This window comes from Myxocyprinus asiaticus, chromosome 16, assembly GCF_019703515.2.
Source record: "Myxocyprinus asiaticus isolate MX2 ecotype Aquarium Trade chromosome 16, UBuf_Myxa_2, whole genome shotgun sequence".
Lineage (NCBI taxonomy): Eukaryota > Metazoa > Chordata > Actinopteri > Cypriniformes > Catostomidae > Myxocyprinus > Myxocyprinus asiaticus.
The window spans coordinates 41,509,712-41,533,450 of record NC_059359.1 but is presented as its reverse complement, the minus strand read 5'-3'; the positions used below and the strand labels follow the sequence as shown (position 1 = coordinate 41,533,450).

The window sequence follows — 23,739 nt, the reverse complement described above, 5'->3', positions numbered from 1 at the left end:
TGCTTTTATTTATAATTTCTCTGTAAGCTGTTGTTTTAATTCATGACGGCACAGTTTTGTGCTGCGTAAATGGGTTTAATTCGTTTTCATAACCCCTTTAGGGTGGGTAAATGCATTAATTCATATGATTAAAAAATATTTGCTCAGGTCTGCTTTGGCCATGACACATAGAAGCGTGTCTTAATAAGGTAAGCTTTAGCCAAATCTGGCTGGAACACATCGCTATCTTAGGTCATTGAATTAAATAAATCCACACGTAGTTTAAGTCACTAGTTAAAGAAATCTTCGGGCTTCCCTTGCTCAAGCACACAATGAGTTAGTTCACTTACTTTTAAGCTATTCAGCTAAGCAGGTCGAGGCACAAATAGAAATTTATTTCATTAGCGTTACGCCATTTGGCCTGCGGCCTAGGCACACCTAGCTAGCATTCACTCTGTGCACATGGCTCTTCGGAGCAGCAGCAGTACATATGTCTTGGTGACAGATCTGCTTGCTTGGGGGGTTTGTGTTTTGTGTTTGTGTTGTGTGTTTGTGCAAGCTTCCTTGATTTGTTGGGGGGTCGTTTATGTCTATATGTGCAGCAGTATGTAACACATGCTTACTCCGTATGTATGCGTTTTTCTAGCATTAGCAAGTTTTCGTACTTGCGTAGCAGATCTAATCCGCCAAGACCAATATCCTATCAGTATGTCATACCCACATTCACATGTTAAATCTTTCAGAGAGTTAGCATGACTGAAATATGAAGATAAACTTAACTTGTGGATTGGATCCTTCCACCTTGTAAGAAAAACGCTCACTTTATTAACCGTGTTCAAAGAATATGAGAAATAAAACTGTTAAACAGGCTTCTTGTGTAATCATTTATTTTCTGTTTATTGTCATATTACACATTCATAGCATATCACATTCATAAATCAAGAAGGGTCTATTTATTCCCTTTTTTCATAATCTTATAGCTCTGTCTTCACTGAAGCTGGCTGTATTTACAACGAGTGTTTACTCCGGACTTTAGAAACGAGACCCAGCTAAGTTTCGTATTACCTTGAAAGTAACATTGTCTAACAGATTTTATAAATGAGACATGTCAAACACTTGATAATTTGGAGTATTGAATAAAAATTAGCCTACATACAAGATATAATAGCAAACTTGCATGCTCATGCTAACTGTCCCGAGCCCGACTGCTTTATGTAAACAAGATACAGAATTCTAGTGTTGTAGGTTTCAATTTATTGTCATTCAGCATTTACAGCAGTGTACAAGAGATACAACATTTTACTAAAGGGCCAAGACAGCAACAGAAGAACATTTACAAACTAGAGAAACAGCCAGGTAAAAAGCTTACAGCGCTCATCTGTGAATGTTCCACTGTATAATTTATCAAATGTGAACACAACAATCGTAATGGGAATTGGTAACATCATACAGATCGAATAGCCACGAGACACAACGTTAAAAAAGTCTCAACTCATAAAATACAACAAGCAGAATCGTTTCACTAACGAACTAATATTTTTAGCCATTCAAGTCACTCTGTGAAACTTTTTTCAAGATCTATGAACCATGTTAGGTTGTTTTGCGGCTTGTTTTAATCACAGTGCTCTGCTGCAAGTAACGATGTGCAATTTCCCACATTCTGAGGTAATAAGCGAAAATGATTGTCCCCATGTAACATACATGTTTTTGTCGCGTTTTTATGTTTGCCTCATGAAACATGAACAGAATATGGGAAATGGCGTGTCGTTACTTACAGCAGATGATCCCGAATTAAAACCAGACCCAAAACAACATAACAAGATATGTTAACAGATGCAGAGATGTTAAAATAATCCTCACAGAGCAACAGGCCTTCATTCACACAGACATGCTGTGTGTGTGCACGTACACTGTCGCTTGCAGCTGTCTGAGTCTCTGTCTGAAAAAAAGACGCTGCAGGCAGTCAGAGATTCTCATCCGCAAGCAAATAAACCGTAACAAATTATCAGCGAATATATCGGCGGCATTTCTGTTATTTGCGCGATAATATTTTTATTTTCCTGGTTATCGGCCAATAATATATCAGCTGCCGATAAATCATGCATCTCTAGTTGAAATACTACACTAAATGTTACGTGATTTTAGTAATACTCTTTCTCCCACTGCATCGGCAGACTGTTTTGATCGGTGACGGCCTAACAAAAATGTATTATATTCCACTAATATATGACATTTTGTAGAACTATATTATTTATATAATATTTAGTTTGAATATACCACAACTATGCCGAAATACCATAGTTGATAATTGTCTCATTGTTTAGTTACCCTTATGATGTCCCAAACTGGAATAACTTTCTTTCATGTGCTGAACACAAGCAAAGATATTTTGAAGGATGTATGAGGTGTTTTTGTCCATACAAAGCAAGTCAATGGGGTCCAAAACTTTCAAGTTCCAAAATGACTTAAAGGTAATCCATACGACTCAAGTGGTTTAAACCATGTCTTCTGAAGAGGTGAAATCGGTTTTGGGTGAGAAACAGACCAACAACTCCTTATTCATTATAAATCTTGACATCAGTCTTATCGCATTCATGAGAGAAGCTTGATTATACTTAAATGCGTTTGACGCATGCCTATGTAACCTAATAATAAAGATAATATTTTAATATAAAATTTGTATAAGCCTGCTTGTTTTTAAGGCCTAATAAAACAAACTTGAACATAAAAATGACAGTAGAACATGGGAAAAACATTACTAAAAAGGAATCACTTGCTAGTTTTTTTACTTATCAAATCGCAAGCGTAATATTTTTCAAAATAATGAAATTTTGTCCAAATTGTGCAGCCCTTCACTGAGCCATCTAGTATATGAATTTTCAGGTAGTATAATTTCGAATAAAAAACTGTTTTTTTACTACATGAAGTGTTCGCCATTTCTCATCTGCTTGGAAGTGACTTTTAGAACTCACGTGATGCCGCTAGCTTTAGCACGTTAGCCAATTTCAGTCAAAATAATTGTTGAGCAAACGTAAAAATCTTATTGCATCATGTTGCCTTGATTTTTTTGAGTTCTTTCAACAGCTGTCTCAATTATTCTCAGTACCATTGTTTTGTTTAGGTGATGTGAATCTGTTTGTTCACTAAATTGAGAAAAATTGTTGAGAAAACTACTAATTTATCATTCAGCCAACTATCAGTTCGCAATAAGGGAACTTTAATTTGGTCATAATTTCTATTACTTTTACATGAAGTTATCTGCAATCTTTACCTCTGAAGAGAGGTATGTCTTAACATGAGCTCCTAACATCACCACACAACAATTGAGTAACAGCAACAAAAAACTAAAATGACAGCATAAAGTCAGCAAGTAGCAAAAAAAAAAACACAAAAAAAACAGCATAATTCATTCATCTTGCAGTGCATGCTGGGAACTTGCAAATCAGCAACATTATTTAATATGAAATTGTTCATTCAGACAGCTCTGTTAGGCTAGATTTGGGGAAATATTTTGTTTTTTGTTTTTTTATGTAGATGCAAAGTGATTCACATTTCATAGTATCTGTGACTCATAAACCCCCATAAGTCAGATAGCATGCAATTTCTTACGTTATTTACAATGTAAGCTGCTACACACATACAGTATTAAATGAACAAGCAGACTCGGCTGCTAAAAAGGCACTTTCTACAGATCTTAAAAAATGCTCCATACCACCCTCAGATCTGAAACCTACCATAATCTCTTATATCATCAACAAATGGCAAACTGAATGGGATCCATGCATTACAAACAAATTGCATGAAATTGACCCTGTAGTGGGCAAAATTTGCATCTTTAATTTCAGTAATCGCTGGGATCAGATCATTTACACCCATTGTTGAATAGGACATTCCAGACTCACACATATGTTCTTAATATCAGGTGAAGATCCACCATTATACACCGCATGCCAGAATCCACTGTCCTTGAAAAATATTTTATTGGATTGTGCTGGATTTTTTTCTTTTAGGAAATGATTTTTCTCATCAAACACTTTTGAAGAGATTTTTTAACAAAGTCAACTCTGAATCAGTTTTAGAGTTCTTATCAAAAAATATTTTTTAAAACCGTATATCGTTTTTATCACTCTACCTTTTAATATATTTTAACTTGTTTTTCAGCATGAAAATAGCCGTGGAAGCTGGCATGGCATAAAATCACTAGCTAACTAACAAACACACAGTATTCACACAGCTTGTGGTGATGGTAAAGCATTCAACCCACATTTGTAAGATGCTGTCTTCACAGAAGTTTCACTAGTTGCCACATTTAGCATTACCCACAATTGTTTTGTTTAGACAACATCAAGGCCAGGTAACCCCGCCCCTTCCACTATGTAGGGCAAGCCGTGAATTTTGAGTGTATAAAGTGTCCAACATTCCACACTTGGGATGCAACGATACCATTTTTTCCCTACCGATCTGATTCCGATATCTGAACTGACCATTGACTGAAACCGATCCAACCCTCTGCTATCTATTGAACATTGTGGTTGTGAAATCTGCTGATTTAAACTTTTCACCAAGTTAACAGTAGATGGCAAACATAAAGGCTGTTTGTGAGGATGACTTGTGATAGTCGTGTATCTAATAAATCAGTAATGTTTTGTACCGTATGTCAAAAGTGAGTGAATTACTTGAATTACTTTTCATTACTTTAAGCAGATTGTGTATTATTAGGTCTTAGGTGAAGATCAGACCACATTTTATGAATAATTAATGCAGAAATGTGGATAATTCCAAAGGGTTCACATACTTTTTCTTGCCACTATATTATAGGATAGAGGTTAAACAGTAGAAATATGATACAATATATGAGAAATACAAAACTACTTGTATGCCAGAATTGATCAAAATTGGGTGTGACCGAACGGTTGATATGTATTTAAAGGAGAGAAACAACCTAAATGTAGCACAGGCTAAAAGTAGTTGAGAGGGGCATCTGTGAGCTGTATGAGGACACTTATGGTGATATTCAAAATGTTTCCCAAATCAGACATTCTGAAACGATAAATAATAATTTTTCATGGAAAATAAAAATCCTGAATATTTTTCACACAATCACACACACACTGAATCATGTAGTATTTTATTTTATTTTTTAATATACCTACTCTATTCAAATTTGAAAAAGATTTCATGAGAGGAAATAACTCTGTAGGGCAGATTGTTGAGATCTGAAGTGAAAAGGAAAGTTGAGTATTACACTGTTCAATGGTAAAGGAAAGAGCAAAGTTGTTGTTTCCATTTGTCCAGAAGAACAATGCTATGATACATTTTTAAACAAATAAGGTTAATGTTATAGTAAAGTTGAGGTTACTATAATGAAGTTTTCAAATTTATAGAAATGTATTGAATTGACTGAAAATGTTATAAATTAACACATTTTTTTATATTGCATAAAAATGTAAAGATTTCTGATTTGGCATGTTTGGCATAGAAGGAATTAATTAAAATGGTTGAAGTGTCATTATAATAAAGAATAGCATTTTAACTGTTGAGAAACACAGTTCATGAAAAAAGAACTTCACAAAATGACTTGAAATGGGAGTTGGAATAAATGTGAGTAGCATGCTAAATTATGAAGTGCATCCAATGCCTGCTAATGAAGTTAAAAGTTGTTTATTACACACAGAAAGATCAAGAGATAGTAATGCCCATTTAAAGCAAGATTTACCATAAACAGACCATATGGGACCGTGGAGTTTTATATCTTCTAGGGCAGGGGTTCTCAGCGAGGGCGGTACCGCCCCCCCCAGGGGGCGTTCAAAGGATGCCAGGTGGCACTGAGAGCAAATTAGTAGAGAGGGGGGCATTAGGTTACAAATGGGGAGCGTTTATCAGTCATAATAATCAAATATATCGTCAAGTTCCTCTTTGCATTAAAACGTTTATTTAGACTTGGAGTATATCAGTTGGATCTCGATTATACGGGTTTGTACGCATATGTACTGCGGATCATCTGATTTTTAAGTCTAGCGACACATCTGAAGTATCTGGTTTAGCATCGTCAAATACACAGGAGGAGGTACAACCTCGGCTAATGCACCTGTATGGCTCTGTAGATGGATACGGCTCAATGGACAGAGCAGCGCGAGCGCAAAGCTCTTAAAGCTCGAGCTCTAAAACTCGCAGCTTTGCGAGAATCAGTGGGAAGCAAGGCACGAGAAGTGGAAACCATTTGTATTTGGCACTGAATTTGACATCACCCTTGAATTTACTATAGTAACACTAACTGTACTTTAGGCAGAAATAGATTGATAATAAATATTATCATATCACTATTTCAGCTCTATTAAATATGTCATAGGCTACAGTAGTTATAACCTTATAAATATTAATATTTTGTATTTATTGTTTTTACATGTTTAGAGTAGGTCTACTGTTTGTAATTACAAAAGTGCCATAATTTGTTTTAGAGAAATCATGTTACATCTAACCACGGTAGTGAAGAAGCTTAAAATAAATTAAATTTTCCAAAAAGGCAAATGTAAAATATATTAACAATATCACTTTTATTATTAGTTTCTGTCTTCGCATTTTCATTTTCTAGACCCCAGATATAGCCCTCCATCTGTTTGAATTCAAGAAACGCAAGGTTTGGTTTCATCCATGATACGTAAGCCTGATGAACTTATTAAAAAAACCGTGAAAATTATGCAATGCATCGAAGTTGCATTGAGCAAATTAAGCAAGTAACACAAATTACTTTTGAGTAAATTAAATATTGAGTTTTTTTTTTTTTCTCTCTTTTTTTGGGTATAACAAAGTCTCCACTTTCATATTATTTCATAATTTTGGGGGGGCGGCTGGGGTAAGGGAATGTAGTAGGGGGTGTTCATAAAAAAAATGTTAAAAAAAAAACTCATCAATTACACTGATCGATTAGTCCATTGTTGGACAAAAATTGACCAGTCAACCATCTTGAACCGTCCGTAGTTGTTACCGTTCGATGCATATACTTCTCTCATTCTCACTCTCTGTCATGTTGTACGATAGGAATTTATCTTTTAACTATCTTATAACTAAACTCGTCCTCATTTTCCTCTTTTGTGCAGCGGATGCCAATCACAGGCTCAATCTCTTCTACCTCGCTAATGATGTCATTCAGAACTGCAAAAGGAGAAACGCTATTATATACCGAACCTCCTTCGCTGACGTGCTACCAGATGCCGCCCTGTTGGTCAAGTGAGTGAATTACAAGTGTGTATGAGAATGAAGTATTGGAATTCTCAGCTTACTCCGTTTGTGTCTGTGTTTTGTAGAGATGCTAAAGTGTGGAAGTCAGTGGACAGGATCTTCAGTATTTGGCAGGAGAGGAATGTTTATCCTGAGGAGCTGATCTCTGAGCTGAAGGCCAACCTGCAGAAGAAAGAAAAGGAGAAAGAGAAAGAAAAGTCAAAAGAGAAAGAAAAGGCAAAAGAGAAAGAACAGCCCCCTCCTGGTCGGTTCCTGAAGTGCTCACGTCCAGTTTTATTGCGTTTAGCTGAGATCTAAAACCTGTCGTTTGTTCATGTCAATTTGGTTTTGTTTTTTTCTTCAAATAGTTAAAACTGAAGTAGATGTTCTTTTTGCAGCCTCAGTCAACCCCAAAACTGCCCTGAAGTCTAAAATTGTTGCAGAGTTTGTGGTAAGTCATGAACTATCTTTAGGCTTATTAGAATTTGTCCTGCTTCTTTATTTTCATTAACTATTAAGCTAGTAGTGTTGTGCAATCTCTTAAAAAATGTAGCTAGCAGGAGCTAGAACAATAACTAAAGTATTTGAATCTGAAATTTGTTATTGTATGAATTCTAGACATATGACATTTATCAAGAATTTAACTTGGACAAAACGTTTACAGCATTTAGGCTATTCATCTTGGCCAATATTAATTTCTTAATATACACACTGTGAGAACACTATAAAGGGGTGCTGTTGTTGGAACATTTTGGGAACCAGTTACACTATAATCTACATTGCAAAATTACTTTAAGAAACTTTATATTTTTATAATTATAAAATATAAAGAATAGTAAGTTTTATGTAATGTTCATTAGAAAGCATGTATTAGAAAAACACATCCAAGAGAGCACAAAAAATTTATTGACAATTGCTGTTTGTGTGTCAGTGAGAAGACAAAGCATCTCAAAATGGGCTACAAAGTTAACATACACCGCTGAGCCAAAACATTATGAGCCTAATATGCTGTTGGTTCTCCGCGTGCCGCCAAAACAGCGCCGACCCGCCGAGGCATGGACTCTACAAGACCCCCGAAGGTGTCCTGTTGTATCTGGCACCAAGACATTAGCAGCAGATCCTTCAAGTCCTGTAAGTTGTGAGGTGGAGCCGTCGTGGATCGGACTTGTTGGTCCAGCACATCCCACAGATACTCAGTTGGATTGAGATCTGGAGAATTTGGAGGCCAGGGCAACACCTTGAACTCTTCATCATGTCCCTCAAACCATTCCCGGACATTGTGTGCAGTGTGGCAGGGCGCAATATCCTGCTGAAAGAGACCACTGCCATCAGGGAATACCATTGCCATGAAGGGGTGTACCTGGTCTCCAACTATGTTTAGGTAGGTGGCACATGTCAAATTGACGTCCACATGAATGGCCGGACCCAGGGTTTACCAGCAGAACATTGCCCAGAGCATCACACTCCCTCCACCGACTTGTCATCTTCCCACAGTGCCATCACTTTCCCAGGTAAACGGCGCACACGTACAAGGCCGTCCACGTGATGTAGAAGAAAACAGGACTCATCGGACCAGGCGACCTTCTTCCACTGCTCTAAGGTCCAGTTTTGAGGCTCGCGTGCCCTTTGTAGGCACTTTCGACATTGGACAGGGGTCATCATGGGCATCTGACCGGTCTGCGGCTACGCAGCCCCATGCGCAGCAGGGTGTGGTGCACTGTGTGTTGTTGCACATTCCTCCTGTAACCATCATTCAAATTTTCTGTGACTTGTGTCACAGTAGACCTTCTCTCAGTTCAGACCAGACGAGCTAGCCTTCGTTGCCCTCATGCATCGATGAGTCTTGGGTGCCCAACACCCTGTGCCGGTTCATGGTTTTTCCCTCCTCAGACCACTGTTGGTAGGGACTCACCACTGCTATCCAGCTTAGCTGGGATATGTGAAAAAAAAGAATTTCACTGTATATATGCAAAATGTATAATGTGTGACAGAATAAAGGCTTCTTCTTCTTCTACTGCTGTCGGGAGCACACCACAAGCCTTGCCGTTTCAGAGATGCTCTGACCCAATCATCTGGCTATAACAATTTTGCCTTTGTCAAAGTCGCTCAGGTCTTTACTCTTGCCCATTTCTCTTGCAGTCGACACATTGACTACGAGAACTGATTGTTTGCTCACCATCTAATTTACCCAGACCTTGACATGTGGCCTTGTTAAATGATCATCAGTGTTATTCACTTAACCTGTGAGTGGTCATAATGTTTTGGCTCATCAGTGTAGTTTCAATATTGTAATAAGGAATTGAATTATTACCATTTCTATGTATCATGTTATTTACATGGTACATCAAGGTATTTGGAAGTATACACTGATTCTACCATGAATGGTAGTACTTTTAGGTAATTTTAGTGTTTCCATATACTGTTTTGATGTGCTTTAATGTTTTGATGCTCCTTGATGATTAATGTATTTTTTTCTCTACAAGCCACATGATTTTATGGAGCGACTGTTGTCGTATAAGCGCTCTTTGGAGGAGAGTGATTTGAGAGAGAAACAGTTAGCCGCACTAAGAGTGGATGTTTGCAGCACTGAAGCCCTCAAGAGATTGAAAGGTAATGAAATATTTCCAACAGCCGTTTTCAGCTGCCTGAAGAGGAGGTGCGAATACACTCTCTCTCTCTTTCTCTTACATTCACAGATAAAGCAGGAGGAAATAAGTTCTCCAAGGACTTTGAAGAGGGAAGTACAAAACTGCAGGAGTTTGTGACATTTCTGGAGGGCCAGATGAAGGCAGGGCCCCCACTGCTGGAGGTGCTGGGAAACGCAGACATCTTTTACGAGATGCAATACAAAGAGGTCAAAATTGTAGTCAATGTGAGTCAGCTCTGTAGCCTTGAACAGTTATATTCCTCAACAATTATTGAACATGAGTTTTCAAACTGTTAGTTACACTCCAAAGTTTAGACACCCCATGAAATCAAACTTTCTGGCTTTTAGTCCATTTCTGTTATATTTGCTCTGTTTCGATGTCTGTATACTAGCGTAGTGCCAAAAACTGGTCATGGCTGTGACTTAAACTGCTATATAATGCTATATTGGCCCTTAAGATATGTCCCACCCCAACTTCCTGCTTCAGCAGAAAATTTGTCAAGACAGGAAAGAAAACAGTGCTAATTTAATTTTTTCTTGGAGTCGGTAAAACTTTGCGTAAGTGCTTGGCACCACTAATTACTCACAGATATTTGTAAATAGAAAATGTGCTCTCTGAAGTTCCGACTTCTGTTAATCGGCCAAGCAGGAGTGCTTATTGGCTGATGTCAATGTCAGAATTACAAATATTGGCCTATTGATCTACCACTAATCAATCAACACACACCCTCATATATTACAACTTTCTCTTACCTCACACTGTGCCCCATAGGCTTATAAGGCTTTCGCCAACCGTGTCAGCAGCCTGAAGCGTAAACTGGACGCTCTTAAGGCCACACTGCCCAGGCTGGATGATTCTTCAGTCCCATCCCCCTCTGAGGACGCCCCATCCCCCACCGGCTCAGAGTCACCCTTCCATGCCATGGGCTCCAGGAGCGGCGTGAGTACCGGGGAAGGAGGGTTGGAGCTGCAGAGAGACAATAGAGATATTGAGGACATGGACATGTCTGAGGAAGAGGATGCAGCAGCAAACATTGCAGATACTGGTGAGAGAGATGGATATGTGTTGATACTATACCAAGCAGAGAGAGTTAATGATGTGCTTAATGTTTTAACAGAAAGTAGTAGTTTTATTTTACAGGATTTCGAGTTGTCAAAAGTGCCCCTAAGAATGCGTGTGTTAGGACTGTATTTGTAAACTCCTTTTTGTATCCAGTAACAAAGTAACACCAATATTAACATGTATTATATATTGTACAAATGTATTGTTTTCATTAAATACTTTTTGTCCTCTAATAGACGAGAGGAAAGAGAAGTCATCCCTTCCGTCTGTGTCCAAGACATCAAATGCTGCAGCTACAAAAAGCTCCCAGATCTCTGTTTCGAAACTATTCCAGACTTTAGCAACTCCCACAAAGACAGTATCTGGGTCGGCAACCAATCAGATACCACCTGCTAACACCACACCCATCATTAACACACCTGGACCTGCCCTGGTCGTCAGCCCCTCCCCCCTGCAGGTAAACCTGGCTAATGTGGATTTGGGCAAGATCAGCTCCATTCTCAGTTCTCTCTCCAATGCAATGAAGACCACAGGTGAGTTATTTGTGCACTGCTTAGGAAAACTTTTTTTACAAAATGCAACAATAGGTTTCTGGAAGATAAAATCCCATTATTTTTGTATAGATACATCTTTTTGTGTGTGTGTGTGTGTGTGTGTGTGTGTGTGTGTGTGTGTGTGTATATATATATATAATATAGCAGCTGCCCAGTCTCATGAGTTGATCTCCCTACACTCTGACAACTAAATATTTAGTAATAAGCAAAAGTAAAGTTTTTATACTTGTAACCAATGACTGTAAATCAGAAGCTTTATACTGTACCATCGTTTTTGAAAAGAATTTAAATACACAGTCTTGTATCTTTTGTCTTTTTTTTTTTTTTTTTTTTTACTTTTTTTCTGACATCTCAGAACTTGTTAATTTGGGATAAGGCTTAGAACACTTTTTGAGGTTTTTTTTTTTTTTTTTTTTTTTTTTTTTGAGAAAATGAATGAGGAAAAATACACTAAATGGCCAAGAGTTTGTGGACACCCCCTTTTAATTAAAGGAATATTTCAGGTTCAAAACTAGTTAAGCCCAATTGTCAGCATTTGTGTGGCATGATGTTGATTACCCCCACAAAAAAAAAAAAACCCTCATAAGATATAATAAACCCTCATAATACATGTTTAAACAGAATAATTAATATATGTGCTTTTACAAAATTATAAGCTTTACATTTCTGCCTTTAAGCACTCAAAAATAGGCCCTGTTCACTTCTGTTGTCAGTGCCTCACTGTAACCCAGATTTTCAAAATTAATTTGAACTGAAGTAAAAATTAATTTTTGTGGTAATCAACATTATGCTATAAATGCTGTCAATAGAGCTTACCTTGTATTGAACCCGGAATGTTCCTTTAACATTTTTTTCTATTCCATTAATTTCAGTCAAGACAAATCTTCAGACAATCAGTATACAGTTGCATTCTAAAGAATTGTGTGTTTCTTACATTTTGGTAACAGTTTGAGGGGAGCACTTTTCTGTTTCAGCATGACAGTGTCCCAGTGCACAAAGTGAGGTCCATAAAGAAAAATGTACTGTCTGGTGTGGAAGAACTGGCCTACCAAAGCCCAGACCCGAACCCCACTGAACACCTTTGGGATAAATTGGACGCTAACTGCGAGTTTGGGTCCATCAGCCAACATCAGTGTCTGACCTCACTGATGCTTTTTTGTCTGAATGGAAGTAAATCCATGGCAGCTATATTCCAAAATTAAGTGGAAAGCCTTTTCAGAAGAGTGGAAGATGTTATAGCAGCAAAGAGTGGGATTTATCCCTGTGGTTTTGACAAGCACATATGAATGCAGGGATCCTTAAAAAGTCTTAAAAGGCAATGAATTCATACATCTTAATTGGTATTAAAATGTCTTAAATCAATCTTGCAAAAGTCTTAAAAATGCCAAGACATGGGATGTAGGATTTTATGAATAGTTTTTTCTGACATTGCAATTTAAAATCTCAAAATAATTGGTAACATCTTTTTTTTTTTAAATAAATTACCGAATGCCTCTCGCATTAACGTCATGCAGATCAGGATAGCGGAACCAACAACACTCATATTTTGTTTGCGGCCAGGATGCTCAGAGCAGATGCACTGCCTGCTAGCTAGCGACGACATGGGAAAGTGCAAATTCAATGAAAATTGGCTATTCGACCATGATTTTGCGGCATGGCTGAAACCAGTACCAGGGAATGTATACGAGGCATGGTGTATTTTGTGCAGGAAGTGTTTCAAACTCGGCACGATGGGAATCAAGGCAGTGGAATCCCACATGCAGAGTGAGAAACACAAAACTGACAAGTCAACCCGCCAACAGACGCCAGGTATTTCCCAGTTCCCAGTTCAGATTTAAGTGACACATTATTATTGGCTTTTCAGTTGTGTATTTTGAATATGCATTAAATGCATACCGCCATTAAAGCACATAACGATTACAAGAATTATAGTTCTCAGCCAACTGTGCCTTTTTACTGATGATTCATGATTATGTTGTTTTATGTTATTGTTTTCCATGTGTTCCACTCTAGAAAGTGTTACATTTGAAGTAGATCATCTAACTGTCCCTAACCCTAAGTAATTGATGTTGTTTTTTTTCTTCAATTTTGGTTATTGTAAAGTTGGTCTTAAATTTCATTCCGAGTGGCATTTAAAAATTCTTAAATCTAACTTGCCTTAAGCTGTAGGAACCCTGTGAATGTTGGTGTTCAGGTGTCCACAAACTATCGAACCATAGTGTACTTCAGAACCAAGGTCGCTGTGAAAGTGGGCAGTCACTGATGGCACTCTTTTACCTTGCTTATTGTAGTCTATGCCATGAAAGTGAAAGTGTCTCTTACCTTCTTTCTCACCCAGGTGTCAGTCCTGTGTCCCGTCCTTCCCCTGGCACACCCACTACACCATCTAGCCACGTCTCATCTTCCAAAGCCCCACCTTCAACCCCTGGCAGCATTGCCTCATCCAGTTCTCTGGCCAGCATCCTATCTAAAGTGGATATCTCCCCTGGGAGCATCCTGAATGTTCTCACTAAAACACAGACTCACACCCCTAACCTGCAGGGTAGGACACATATTACTGGTACACTGTTGATTTAGGGTGTGTTCACACTTGGCAGGTTTGGTCCGATTAAAACGAACTCTTGTGTGATTGCTGTGTTAGTGCGGATCATTTGAAAAAGTGTGAACGCTGCCATCCGAACCTTGGTGCGCACCAAACAAGTGGACTGAGACCGCCTGAATAGTGGGTCTCTGTCTGCTTCCAAACGAACTCTGGTGCGGTTCGATTGATATATGAACGCAACATGGACCAAAGACGTCTAAACGGACCAAAAACAGAAGTAATTTGCCTTTAATACTGACCTCAAACATACCTGGTTCTTCTCATCATAGGAGCTATGTTGCCCATTACAGTTCGGTACAGGAGTCGGAACCGCTGTCAGCCGTCCTTGCAGCATATCTTCGTTTGTGTGTGCAACGGAGGAATTCCTGGCGCATTTTTGACTCCTTTACACATTTTATTAGCTCTTCGTTTGTTCTCAGCTGGTAAAAATACCACCATATACAGATATATAAATATAACGAGCGCATTTAGTCCAGCAGCCAGCATTGTTTTGGATGTTCGGAAAGTTCCGTCGCAAAATCTACGTCATAAAAGCTGTCCAATCAGGTTGTGACTTTTTCCTGATGCCTTTTGTGTTGTATCATTAGGTTCGGTGTTAAAAATGCCAGTGTGAACGCTAAGCGAACCAGGACTAAATGTATCATTTTCTTTTTTGGTTCGGACCAAGAGAACCGAACTACAAGTGTGAACACACCCTTAAAAGGCAAAATGTGTCAGATTCAGACTCTTGTCACCCACACATTAACGCCACCACACAGTATGTCATACGACACAGCATGTCCACAAAATAATTGCTTGATCATTTTCTTACAATAACTTTGGTAACAAAGTTGAATGGTTGAGCTTAATGAATGCAGTTAACACTACACTTTGTGACTTTTTTTGTGGAAAATCATGCAGTAACGATAATTAAAAAATATATATTTTACCAAAATGAATTTAATAGCAGTTCAAGATTTTTTTTTTTAAATAATGGCATTGTGTGATTTTAATTGTGAGGGAGGGGCAGATTTTTAGCTACGTTTCATGCTGTGTCAATGTTAGATAATACTTTTATCTTATAGTTCTTTCTCCTAAAAACATAAGATTTTTGTCACCAATTTGTACCTTATTCTTAGAAAGTGCATGGTGTTACCAAAAGTCAAAATGCTATTGCTTTTTCTAACACATTTTTTTCAATTTTCTACTAAATCTTTCTTGCAGGATTGTCTTCTATCCTTTCCTCAGCTCGTTCAGGCTCTGTTAACACCCCAGACACCGTTTCCTCTTCATCAGCAACTTCTTCCTCTACAGCTGTTGCCCCAGCAGTAACCTCTTCTGCAACTACCCCAACAACCCCCAAGACCCAGAAGCCCACAGCTAACAATTTGAAGCAAGAATCCGATCGAGAGAAAGGGAGAGATAGGGAGAAGGTGAAGGAGATAGAAAAAGAGAGAGACCGAGAAAGGGAAGATCGAGAGAAGGAGAGCGAGAAAGAGGCAGGAGCCTCTAATGCAGCACTGCCTAGCTTGGAGTCAAAGATCAACAGTTTCCTTCAGGGCAATCCTGGTTTCAGTGCTCTCGGATTTGGTCTGGATGACATGGACAGCAATAGCCCCCCCCTCGTCAGAGAAGACAACCTGGACAGTACACCTGTCCGAGATGAGAGCGGTAGCACGCCCACCCAAGATGAAATCATGGACACACCTCAGGTCGTCAATGACCCCCATAGCACAGGTTCGCCTGGAGGTCCTAACCTTTCACCTACGGCCTACCACAGTGAACTTTGGGATGCCGTGATCACTCCACATGAGGTTCTTGGAGAGAACGAACGGAAAGACAGGGATTACCGCACACCACAATCCTCAAGACTGGCTGTCTTCAGCCCAAAAGCTACTAAATCAGTAAAGGCAATGACCAAAACCAAAGAGGAAGAAGGGCTTAAGAGAAAAGTAGTGGGTTTGAACGTTCCATTAGCTTCTACGTCGCAAAATCAGACCGTAAAAGCCAAGATGGAAGGACCAGGTGGGAAGAGTGCAGCCTCCCGCAAACCAATTGGTGAAGATGTGATGAAGGACAATGAGAGGACTGCTTCTGCTGACAACGGAGAGCACTACCATCGCATTGAGACTCTTGTTTCTTCGGCCTGCAATGAGGGAGCACCAATCGAAACCCTTGATTACGGCAATCGCATCCAGACAGTGGAAAGCATCCGTGTGATTGGAAGAGGCTTGAGGAGAGGGAGCAGTGCCGGTTCTAGAGTGGGTGGGGCCTGGTATGAAGAGGAGGAGTTTATGGAAGCCCCATCTACACCTCTTCCTGTCAGCCATGGCCCTGATGATTCTGAGGAGTTGGGACTGGCCCCTCCTCTTCCTTCTCCTCCTGTTCCTGCTCATCTTCCACCCCTATTGCAGTACCCACCTCCACCCTACGCTAACGAGAACCCCACCCGACCTTCTCATGCCATTCCTCAGCACCATCCTCCCCCTCCATTCTTCACCCCCCCTTCCCTTCCTCCTGTCCCACCACCACTTCCACCCATGCCTCAAGCCCCGCCACCTCCCCGAGACTTCCCTCTTTCCCCAACTTCCACCGTTATGGTTGGTGGCATCCTTGTACCCATAGACCGTATCCTACCTTACCCACCTGCCAATCTCCGTCCAGACGGAGTAGGGCTTGGGCTTGTAAATGGTGGTAGCGCCTCTCAAAGAGGCAGTAAACCCCAACTCCCTTCCTTGCTGGGAGAACCCCCTCGCGCAGGCACGTTGAAAGAGCAGTTCACCCTTCTCCATGCCCCACCTTTTCATCGTCCTGGCACCCCTGGAATGCCCCCACCACTTTTGGGCAGAGTTAGAGAGGGACCCAGCCCCACCCCACCATCACCATCACCCGCCACCCCATCCACACCTTCTCCATCTCCCTTAGGAGAACCCTGTCCTTTCCTGTCTATCCCCAACCGCCCACCCATTAACAACCCAAATCAGAGAGCCCGTCGCCCTTCATCTCCTCAGTCCCTCCCCCACTTATCAAACAAGCATCAATCGCTCCATTCCCCTCAGTTCACCAGAGGGTCCCTGCCCCTATCACCACCCTCTCTTAACCGTGAGCACCTCCTGGCTGGGGCAAAGCGCCCTGCTGCCAGTTTTAGCGGTGGCTCTTTTAACCCACCCAAAAGGCCGTTCTTGCCCCCTCGTTATTAGCATCTTTAATGAGTGCTGAACATGCTTTACACAACCTGATATAGAACAGGCAGTGTAGTAAAAGCTAGCATCACCTGCAAATTGCAGCGTGAGACTTAAACTGCATGTAAATACACATGCACCAACACACACCCTGCCCAAGAGCAGCCACATGTTACTGCATTTTTCTTCTTAGACAAAGAGAAGGTTTCAAATAACCTAGAGATTAACTAGGAGGAGGAGAATGTGGAGTTCCTGAAACAACTGTGGAATATGAAGGATATCATAAGGTGGTTATCCTGTTCAGTTCTACGTGGTGTAATTTGAGAAAATGATTGTGGTGTGTTGGATGTATGGGTGTGTATGGTCAAATAACTTTCCTCTGATTACTTGTAAATAGATATATTGACTATTTCTTTCCTTCCAGTAACTGTTTCTTCACTTTCCCACCCTATAGCACTTGCTTTTCTTTCATTTCCAATGTAAAACACTTGTTTCTGTTGTTGACAGTTTACAGATTACTGTTTTTCATCTGTTAACCTTTGTTACTTTCTCATTGTGAGCAAGAACCAGTGGATTTCAACTTTTCTTCATTTATGAGTGATTAAATTATTAACATTATAGTCATAGACTAAATGTTGGGCAACCATGGTGGCTTGTGGCTGTATAAAACTAAAATACAGCCCCTTTGTCAACTTTCACCAAGATGTGAAGATTTCGGCTCAAACTGCGTACAGTGCAAGCTAACCAAATGGTGAAGACATAGCTGCTCAGTAGTTGCCGAGTGCGTTTCAAGAGTTCTCTTGCGTGTTCTCTTTTCTTTTCTTGAGTTTCAGAGTTCTCACATGTATTCTGATTAATAAAAGCATTGTGCCGAGAAACGTAAATGAAAGGAAGGAGACTTTATTTACAGATGATGTCATACTTTATTCAAGAACAAATGTTCCTAAATATCTTTAACAACAATTCTGTTCTCTTCTAAGTCTTATAACTTGATGAGGTCCAATGTGCGCTAACATACTTAGCTCTGAACATTAGCATCGACCGGAATTTGAGGGAAAATTCATTTTGGTTTCATTAATTACATTTTTTCCCCTGTATTTGATATATTCAGATAAGGAGTCAGTACGCTGTCTCTTGGATTTAATATGACAAGTTTAAACCTTTATCGTGTACAAATGTTTGAAATGTGTGAATTTGTGAGTTGCACTTTCAGATTGTGATGTCACACTTTTGGAATGTTTGCAAACTAAAGCAAATAGTACTTCCTTTCTTAACAAAATACATACGCTGCTTGTTAAAATCTTATTTCACAATCTTAATGTGAATAATATAACCTGTACATTGTTGTAGTACTCATGCTTTGTGTAAGAAAGTACTAGAAAATATGTTTGCTCTTTCCATGAAGTGCAGAAATGTTGAATATTTGTGGAGCGTGGTATGGTGTCGTCTTTTGTACAACATTTGCATTCACTTCAGAGGGTTCCTCACAAAGAGGCTATCAGAGAACCTACACACGTATTTTACTATGTTTGTAAAGGTAGCTTGCACACATATACCTAATGTGTTATGTTCAAATGAACAACTTATTACATTGTCAATGCACCACATATTAATTGCTAAATCCTGCTGTCAAAATGTCACTCTGTCATCTCGCCAAAGGAAGAGATTGCTGTCTGGGTGGATTAGTTAAACTAATATAGTATTATCAGAAAACAATGGCAAAACCCTTAAGGACATTATGCTGAAATAGAATGACAGACTGTTCTTTTTAGGTTCTACAACAACCTTTAAACTCACAAAACAGAGATGCCATTATGATTTAGAAAGTAATCCTTGACTCAACTCATGATTTTAACCTCTTGACCTTTAGTAAATACAGAGTTTGTTCTATTGGTAACTGCAGACTAGAGTTTTATAGTCAAACAGTAGTGATATTGATTATTAATGGGAAGCTACATATAAAGAGATCTGAAAGAACAGCCAGTTTAAAGTAGTAAGCACAAGTTCTACTTTTTGTTTTGCATTTATATTTCTACCACTTTAATTATAAACCACATATTATTGACTAACAATGGTTTGCAAACCATGACTGGAATTACATATATGTTGTGCTTGTTATAGTGGATTTTTACTCATTTAAAAAATGTGTCAAGGAATCCACACATATCTCAAGCTAAACGTCTCAATATAAGATATAACGTCAGTGATCCCCACCCCTTACATTCTGACAACATTGAATATAATAGTTATTGTGTGCGATACCATTTTATTGTGTAATCAACACTGTTTTGTGTATTTTGATTTGTGGACAAGGGCAAGTTGATTGCATTGAGCCGATACCAAATTTTGCAAACTTGTCTAATTTGGCTTAGATTTCCATCTCATAGTTTGGTAATGCAAGTAGAAAACACTACCTTAACACAATTTTCAGTTGATACCGAGTATAAATCCCACCCTGAACTTCAGTATTTCACTTGTGCCCACATTTATTACAGACACACCAACATGAGATTGCCATATTTGGTTACATGAAACTATAGCTCTAATTATCTGAACCACTATAATGTAATAGAAATGGACTGTCTGATTTTGGGGTCATTCCTATGTTCCCCAGATTTAAAGGGTTAGGGTTAATATGTATGAAATGTATATTATATGGATAATATTGATGAAATATTTTAACTTGAAACGGGTCAAATTTGACCCGAACACAATAGGAGGGTTAATGTGTGTTAACAGAATACTGAAATGGGGAACTTGGGACCCTGAGAACATAGATATGCTCCCCTGATATTGGCCAGTTCCTTTTACTCAACTGAAATTTGTTCCATTTAAAAACTTTTTAATGTGAAGGGTTTTTTTTTAGGATTCCAATTGTGATCTCTAAAAGGACATTTTCGATTTGGTAACACCTCTGTTAAAGTTTGCATATTCGCTGTACAGATTTAGTCATTGATAATTAGTTTAATGATCATTTAAATGCTTTAGTTTTTCGTAATTTTGCTGTATAATTCCCTTACAGACTCCATCAGATTACACATTATGTGTATATTGTGCATATGCTCAGATTTCAGTCAGCATCACTGACTCTACGGTCCCATAGAGATGTATAAGGTGTTGTTTGGATGTATGTATCGTCCTTATAAGTAACGTAAGAGAGATATTTTCCATACAAACATAGCATAGCAGGCTAATGTAGGCAGAAGTGTTAGAGTAGATGAATTTCACTGGAAATTGTTTTTCCCCTTATATATTGCCTATGCATTCACGTACTTTGGTTGGAAAGAGATGTTCCGTTTACAAACCTTCACTGTTGTTTTTTTCACGGCTCCGTAAAAGCTCTGTCTTACACATTTAATGTGTGTTTATAGGCATGGGGAAATCCAGTGCTTGTAGCTGTCAGTACATACACGGATTAGATGCTCATGACGCACGACTGGCTTTGCTTCTCATTGGTTGAGACCGTCCTCCCTCGATCTGTTTCGGCCAATCGGTTTTTTTTTTCCCAGTGACGATGTATTAGTTCCGGAAAAATGGCGGCCCGCTGAGTGAGGGCAACTTTGGATATTTAGAGAGAAACTATGGACTGGTAGCTTTGATTTTTAAAGTGTGAAATGGTCGTGTCTTTGTTCTTGAGATGGTCCGCCTGTCAGGCGACAGTGAGAGCAGCGGTCCGGAGCAGCAGATGCTACAGCAAGGTCTGCGATGATGTACGTGCAGGAGTCTTGTGTTGTGTAAACGGAATGCAGTTCAGTGATGCTCTGACATTGAAAGTACATATCTGACATGTCATGTTAGAAACGAGACCGGTTTGTGCAATCTTACCTAGAATTGGATGTTAGAAAAATATTGTGTAATTATGTATAAAATAGTCAAATGTATAATGTAAACAATGATAGTTGTATTGGACACAGCCTCTTTAATAACTTGCAGAATTTTGAGTTATTACATATATATATATGTACCTGTGATTTTTATTTTTTATTTTATTTTTTATTTTTTTTTTATTTATTTTTTTATCTTCATTATTTATGGGATTAATTTAAGGTTAAATAATCATTTATTATTTATTTATTTTCTTTTATAATCTTTTTGAATCTTTTTAGCTCTGCTCTAGTGTTTTATGCTTTTTTGTGTGTGTGCTCTATAACTCTATTACTTATAATAATAATTCGTTATTTAAATAATAATTGAAACACGGAAATACATTTTGGTTTTGGGGAAAATTAAAACAAAATAAATAACTTTAAGTTAATTTGTGACAGTAAATGTTAACTGCTCTCCTGTTTAAACTCGCAAGACGCTCTTTAGAATACTCTTGAAAAAAATTTTTTTTTAATTATTTTAAAACATTTTTCACTCAAATCGTTATGCTGACGATATTATTCATAATGACAGCATTTTTATTAAACTAGAAAAGTGCAATATAGAAGTTTTTTTCACTGGGGGTCTCAGAATTTTGGACCCCACTGTATTACATTAAAATTATGTAATGTCTCTTTGTATACCGAGACTGAGATAATTCACTTCTATTACCTTCTTTTAATCCTTTCTTTCAGGCACATGTTTATTAATGCAGTATAATCTTATTTTCTGTATCATGTCAATTATTATTAGTGGGTTTTTGTTGTTGTTGTTGTTGTTTTCATGTAAGCAATCTGTATAATGTAATTTAATTTCACCAGCAGTACAACACTATTACACTTGCGTAAAGAACTGGAGCATTTTAGTAATGGACAATATTCTAGAAACATTGTTTCTCAATTTCATCAACTTCTCTCTTCTTTATATTTAGTTTTAAAGTTAAACTGATATTCCTTTGGCTTAAAGGAATATTCCAGGTTCAATACAAGTTCAGCTCAATCAACAGCATTTGTTGCATAATATTGATTACCACAAAAAATTATTTCCACTTTTCCCTAATTAAAAAAAAAAAAGAAAAAGAAAATCTGTGTTACAGTGAGGCACTTACAATGGAAGTGAATGTGGGCCAATCTGTAAACGTTAAAATACTGACTGTTTCAAAGGTGTAGCCACAAAACGTAAACAGTATGCGTTTTAACATGATTTTAGTGTGATCAAATCGCTTACTAACCTTTTCTGTGTAAAATTATAGCCAATTTTACAACGTTGTTGCCATGACGAACGTCAGTCTTAAAATGACCATAAAAGTGACAATTTTACAGCTCAAATAATACACACGTTTTAACAGAAGAATTAATGTACAGTTGTGCTCAAAAGAGAACTGGTTATATATGTACCATTTTTAAAGAAAACATGAGTGAGCAGGCAAAACACATTTCTTTTATTTCTTATGGGATTCATATTCAACTGTAGGTTATAACAGAATGGCACAATCATAAAACAAAACATGGCAACAAAGAAAAAAATTAAATGACCCCTGTTCAAAAGTCTGCATACCCTTAGTTCTTAATACTGTGTATTGCCCCCTTTAGCATCAATGACAGCGTGCAGTCTTTTGTAATAGTTGTCTATGAGGCACCAAATTCTTGCAGGTGGTATAGCTGCCCATTCATCTTGGCAAATGCCTCCAGGTCATGCAAAGTCTTTGGTCGTCTTGCATGAACCGCACAATTGAGATCTCCCCAGAGTGGCTCGATGATATTAAGGTCAGGAGACTGTGATGGCCACTCCAGAACCTTCACCTTTTTCTGCTGTAACCACTGGAGGGTCAACTTGGCCTTGTGCTTAGGGTCATTGTCGTGCTGGAAAGTCCAAGAGCGTCCCATGCGCAGCTTTCATGCAGAAGAATGCAAATTGTCTGCCAGTATTTTCTGATAACATGCTGCATTCATCTTGCCATCAATTTTCACAAGATTCCCTGTGCATTTAGAGCTCACACACCCCCAAAACATCAGTGAGCCACCACCATGCTTCACAGTGGGGATGGTATTCTTTTCACTATAGGCCTTGTTGACCCCTCTCCAAACATAGCGCTTATGGTTGTGACCATAAAGCTCTATTTTGGTCTCGTCACTCCAAATTACAGTGTGCCAGAAGCTGTGAGGCGTGTCAAGGTGTTGTCGGGCTTTTTTGTGGCATTGGCGCAGTAAAGGCTTCTTTCTGGCAACTCGACCATGCAGCTCATTTTTGTTCAAGTATCGTCATATTGTGCTCCTTGAAACAACCACACCGTCTTTTTCTAGAGCAGCCTGTATTTCTCCTGAGGTTACCTGTGGGTTTTTCTTTGTATCCCGAACAATTCTTCTGGCAGTTGTGGCTGAAATCTTTCTTGGTCTACCTGACCTTGGCTTGATATCAAGAGATCCCCACATTTTCCACTTCTTAATAAGTGATTGAACAGTACTGACTGGCATTTTCAAGGCTTTGGATATCTTTTTATATCCTTTTCCATCTTTATAACGTTCCATTACCTTGTTACGCAGGTCTTTTGACAGCTCCGCATGGCTCAGTATCTAGCCTGCTCAGTGCATCCATGTGAGAGCTAACAAACACATTGACTATTTATACACAGACACTAATTGCAATTTAAA

At 38.7% G+C, this 23,739-nt stretch overlaps 1 protein-coding gene across 7 annotated transcripts in view; it reads left to right on the top strand.

Annotated features, from left to right (window-relative positions):
- The window catches only part of LOC127454372 (threonine--tRNA ligase 2, cytoplasmic-like), a 69,423-nt gene that overhangs the window by 13,806 nt on the left and 31,878 nt on the right, over positions 1 to 23,739 (top strand). The window contains exons 2-10 of one of the 7 annotated variants that reach the window (XR_007899517.1): positions 7,077 to 7,206; positions 7,284 to 7,462; positions 7,566 to 7,648; positions 9,681 to 9,807; positions 9,894 to 10,069; positions 10,617 to 10,890; positions 11,144 to 11,440; positions 13,800 to 14,003; positions 15,267 to 17,511. Coding sequence is in view for 6 of the 7 variants with exons in the window: in XM_051721524.1 (XP_051577484.1) it covers positions 7,077 to 7,206; positions 7,284 to 7,462; positions 7,566 to 7,648; positions 9,681 to 9,807; positions 9,894 to 10,069; positions 10,617 to 10,890; positions 11,144 to 11,440; positions 13,800 to 14,003; positions 15,267 to 17,242 (3,446 nt within the window). In the remaining variant the exon portion in view is untranslated. Of the gene's footprint in view, positions 1 to 7,076; positions 7,207 to 7,283; positions 7,463 to 7,565; positions 7,649 to 9,680; positions 9,808 to 9,893; positions 10,070 to 10,616; positions 10,891 to 11,143; positions 11,441 to 13,799; positions 14,004 to 15,266; positions 19,154 to 20,722; positions 21,034 to 23,739 lie in introns of those variants that run through there. The other 6 variants (XM_051721526.1, XM_051721524.1, XM_051721527.1 and 3 more) reach the window with 6 other exon arrangements.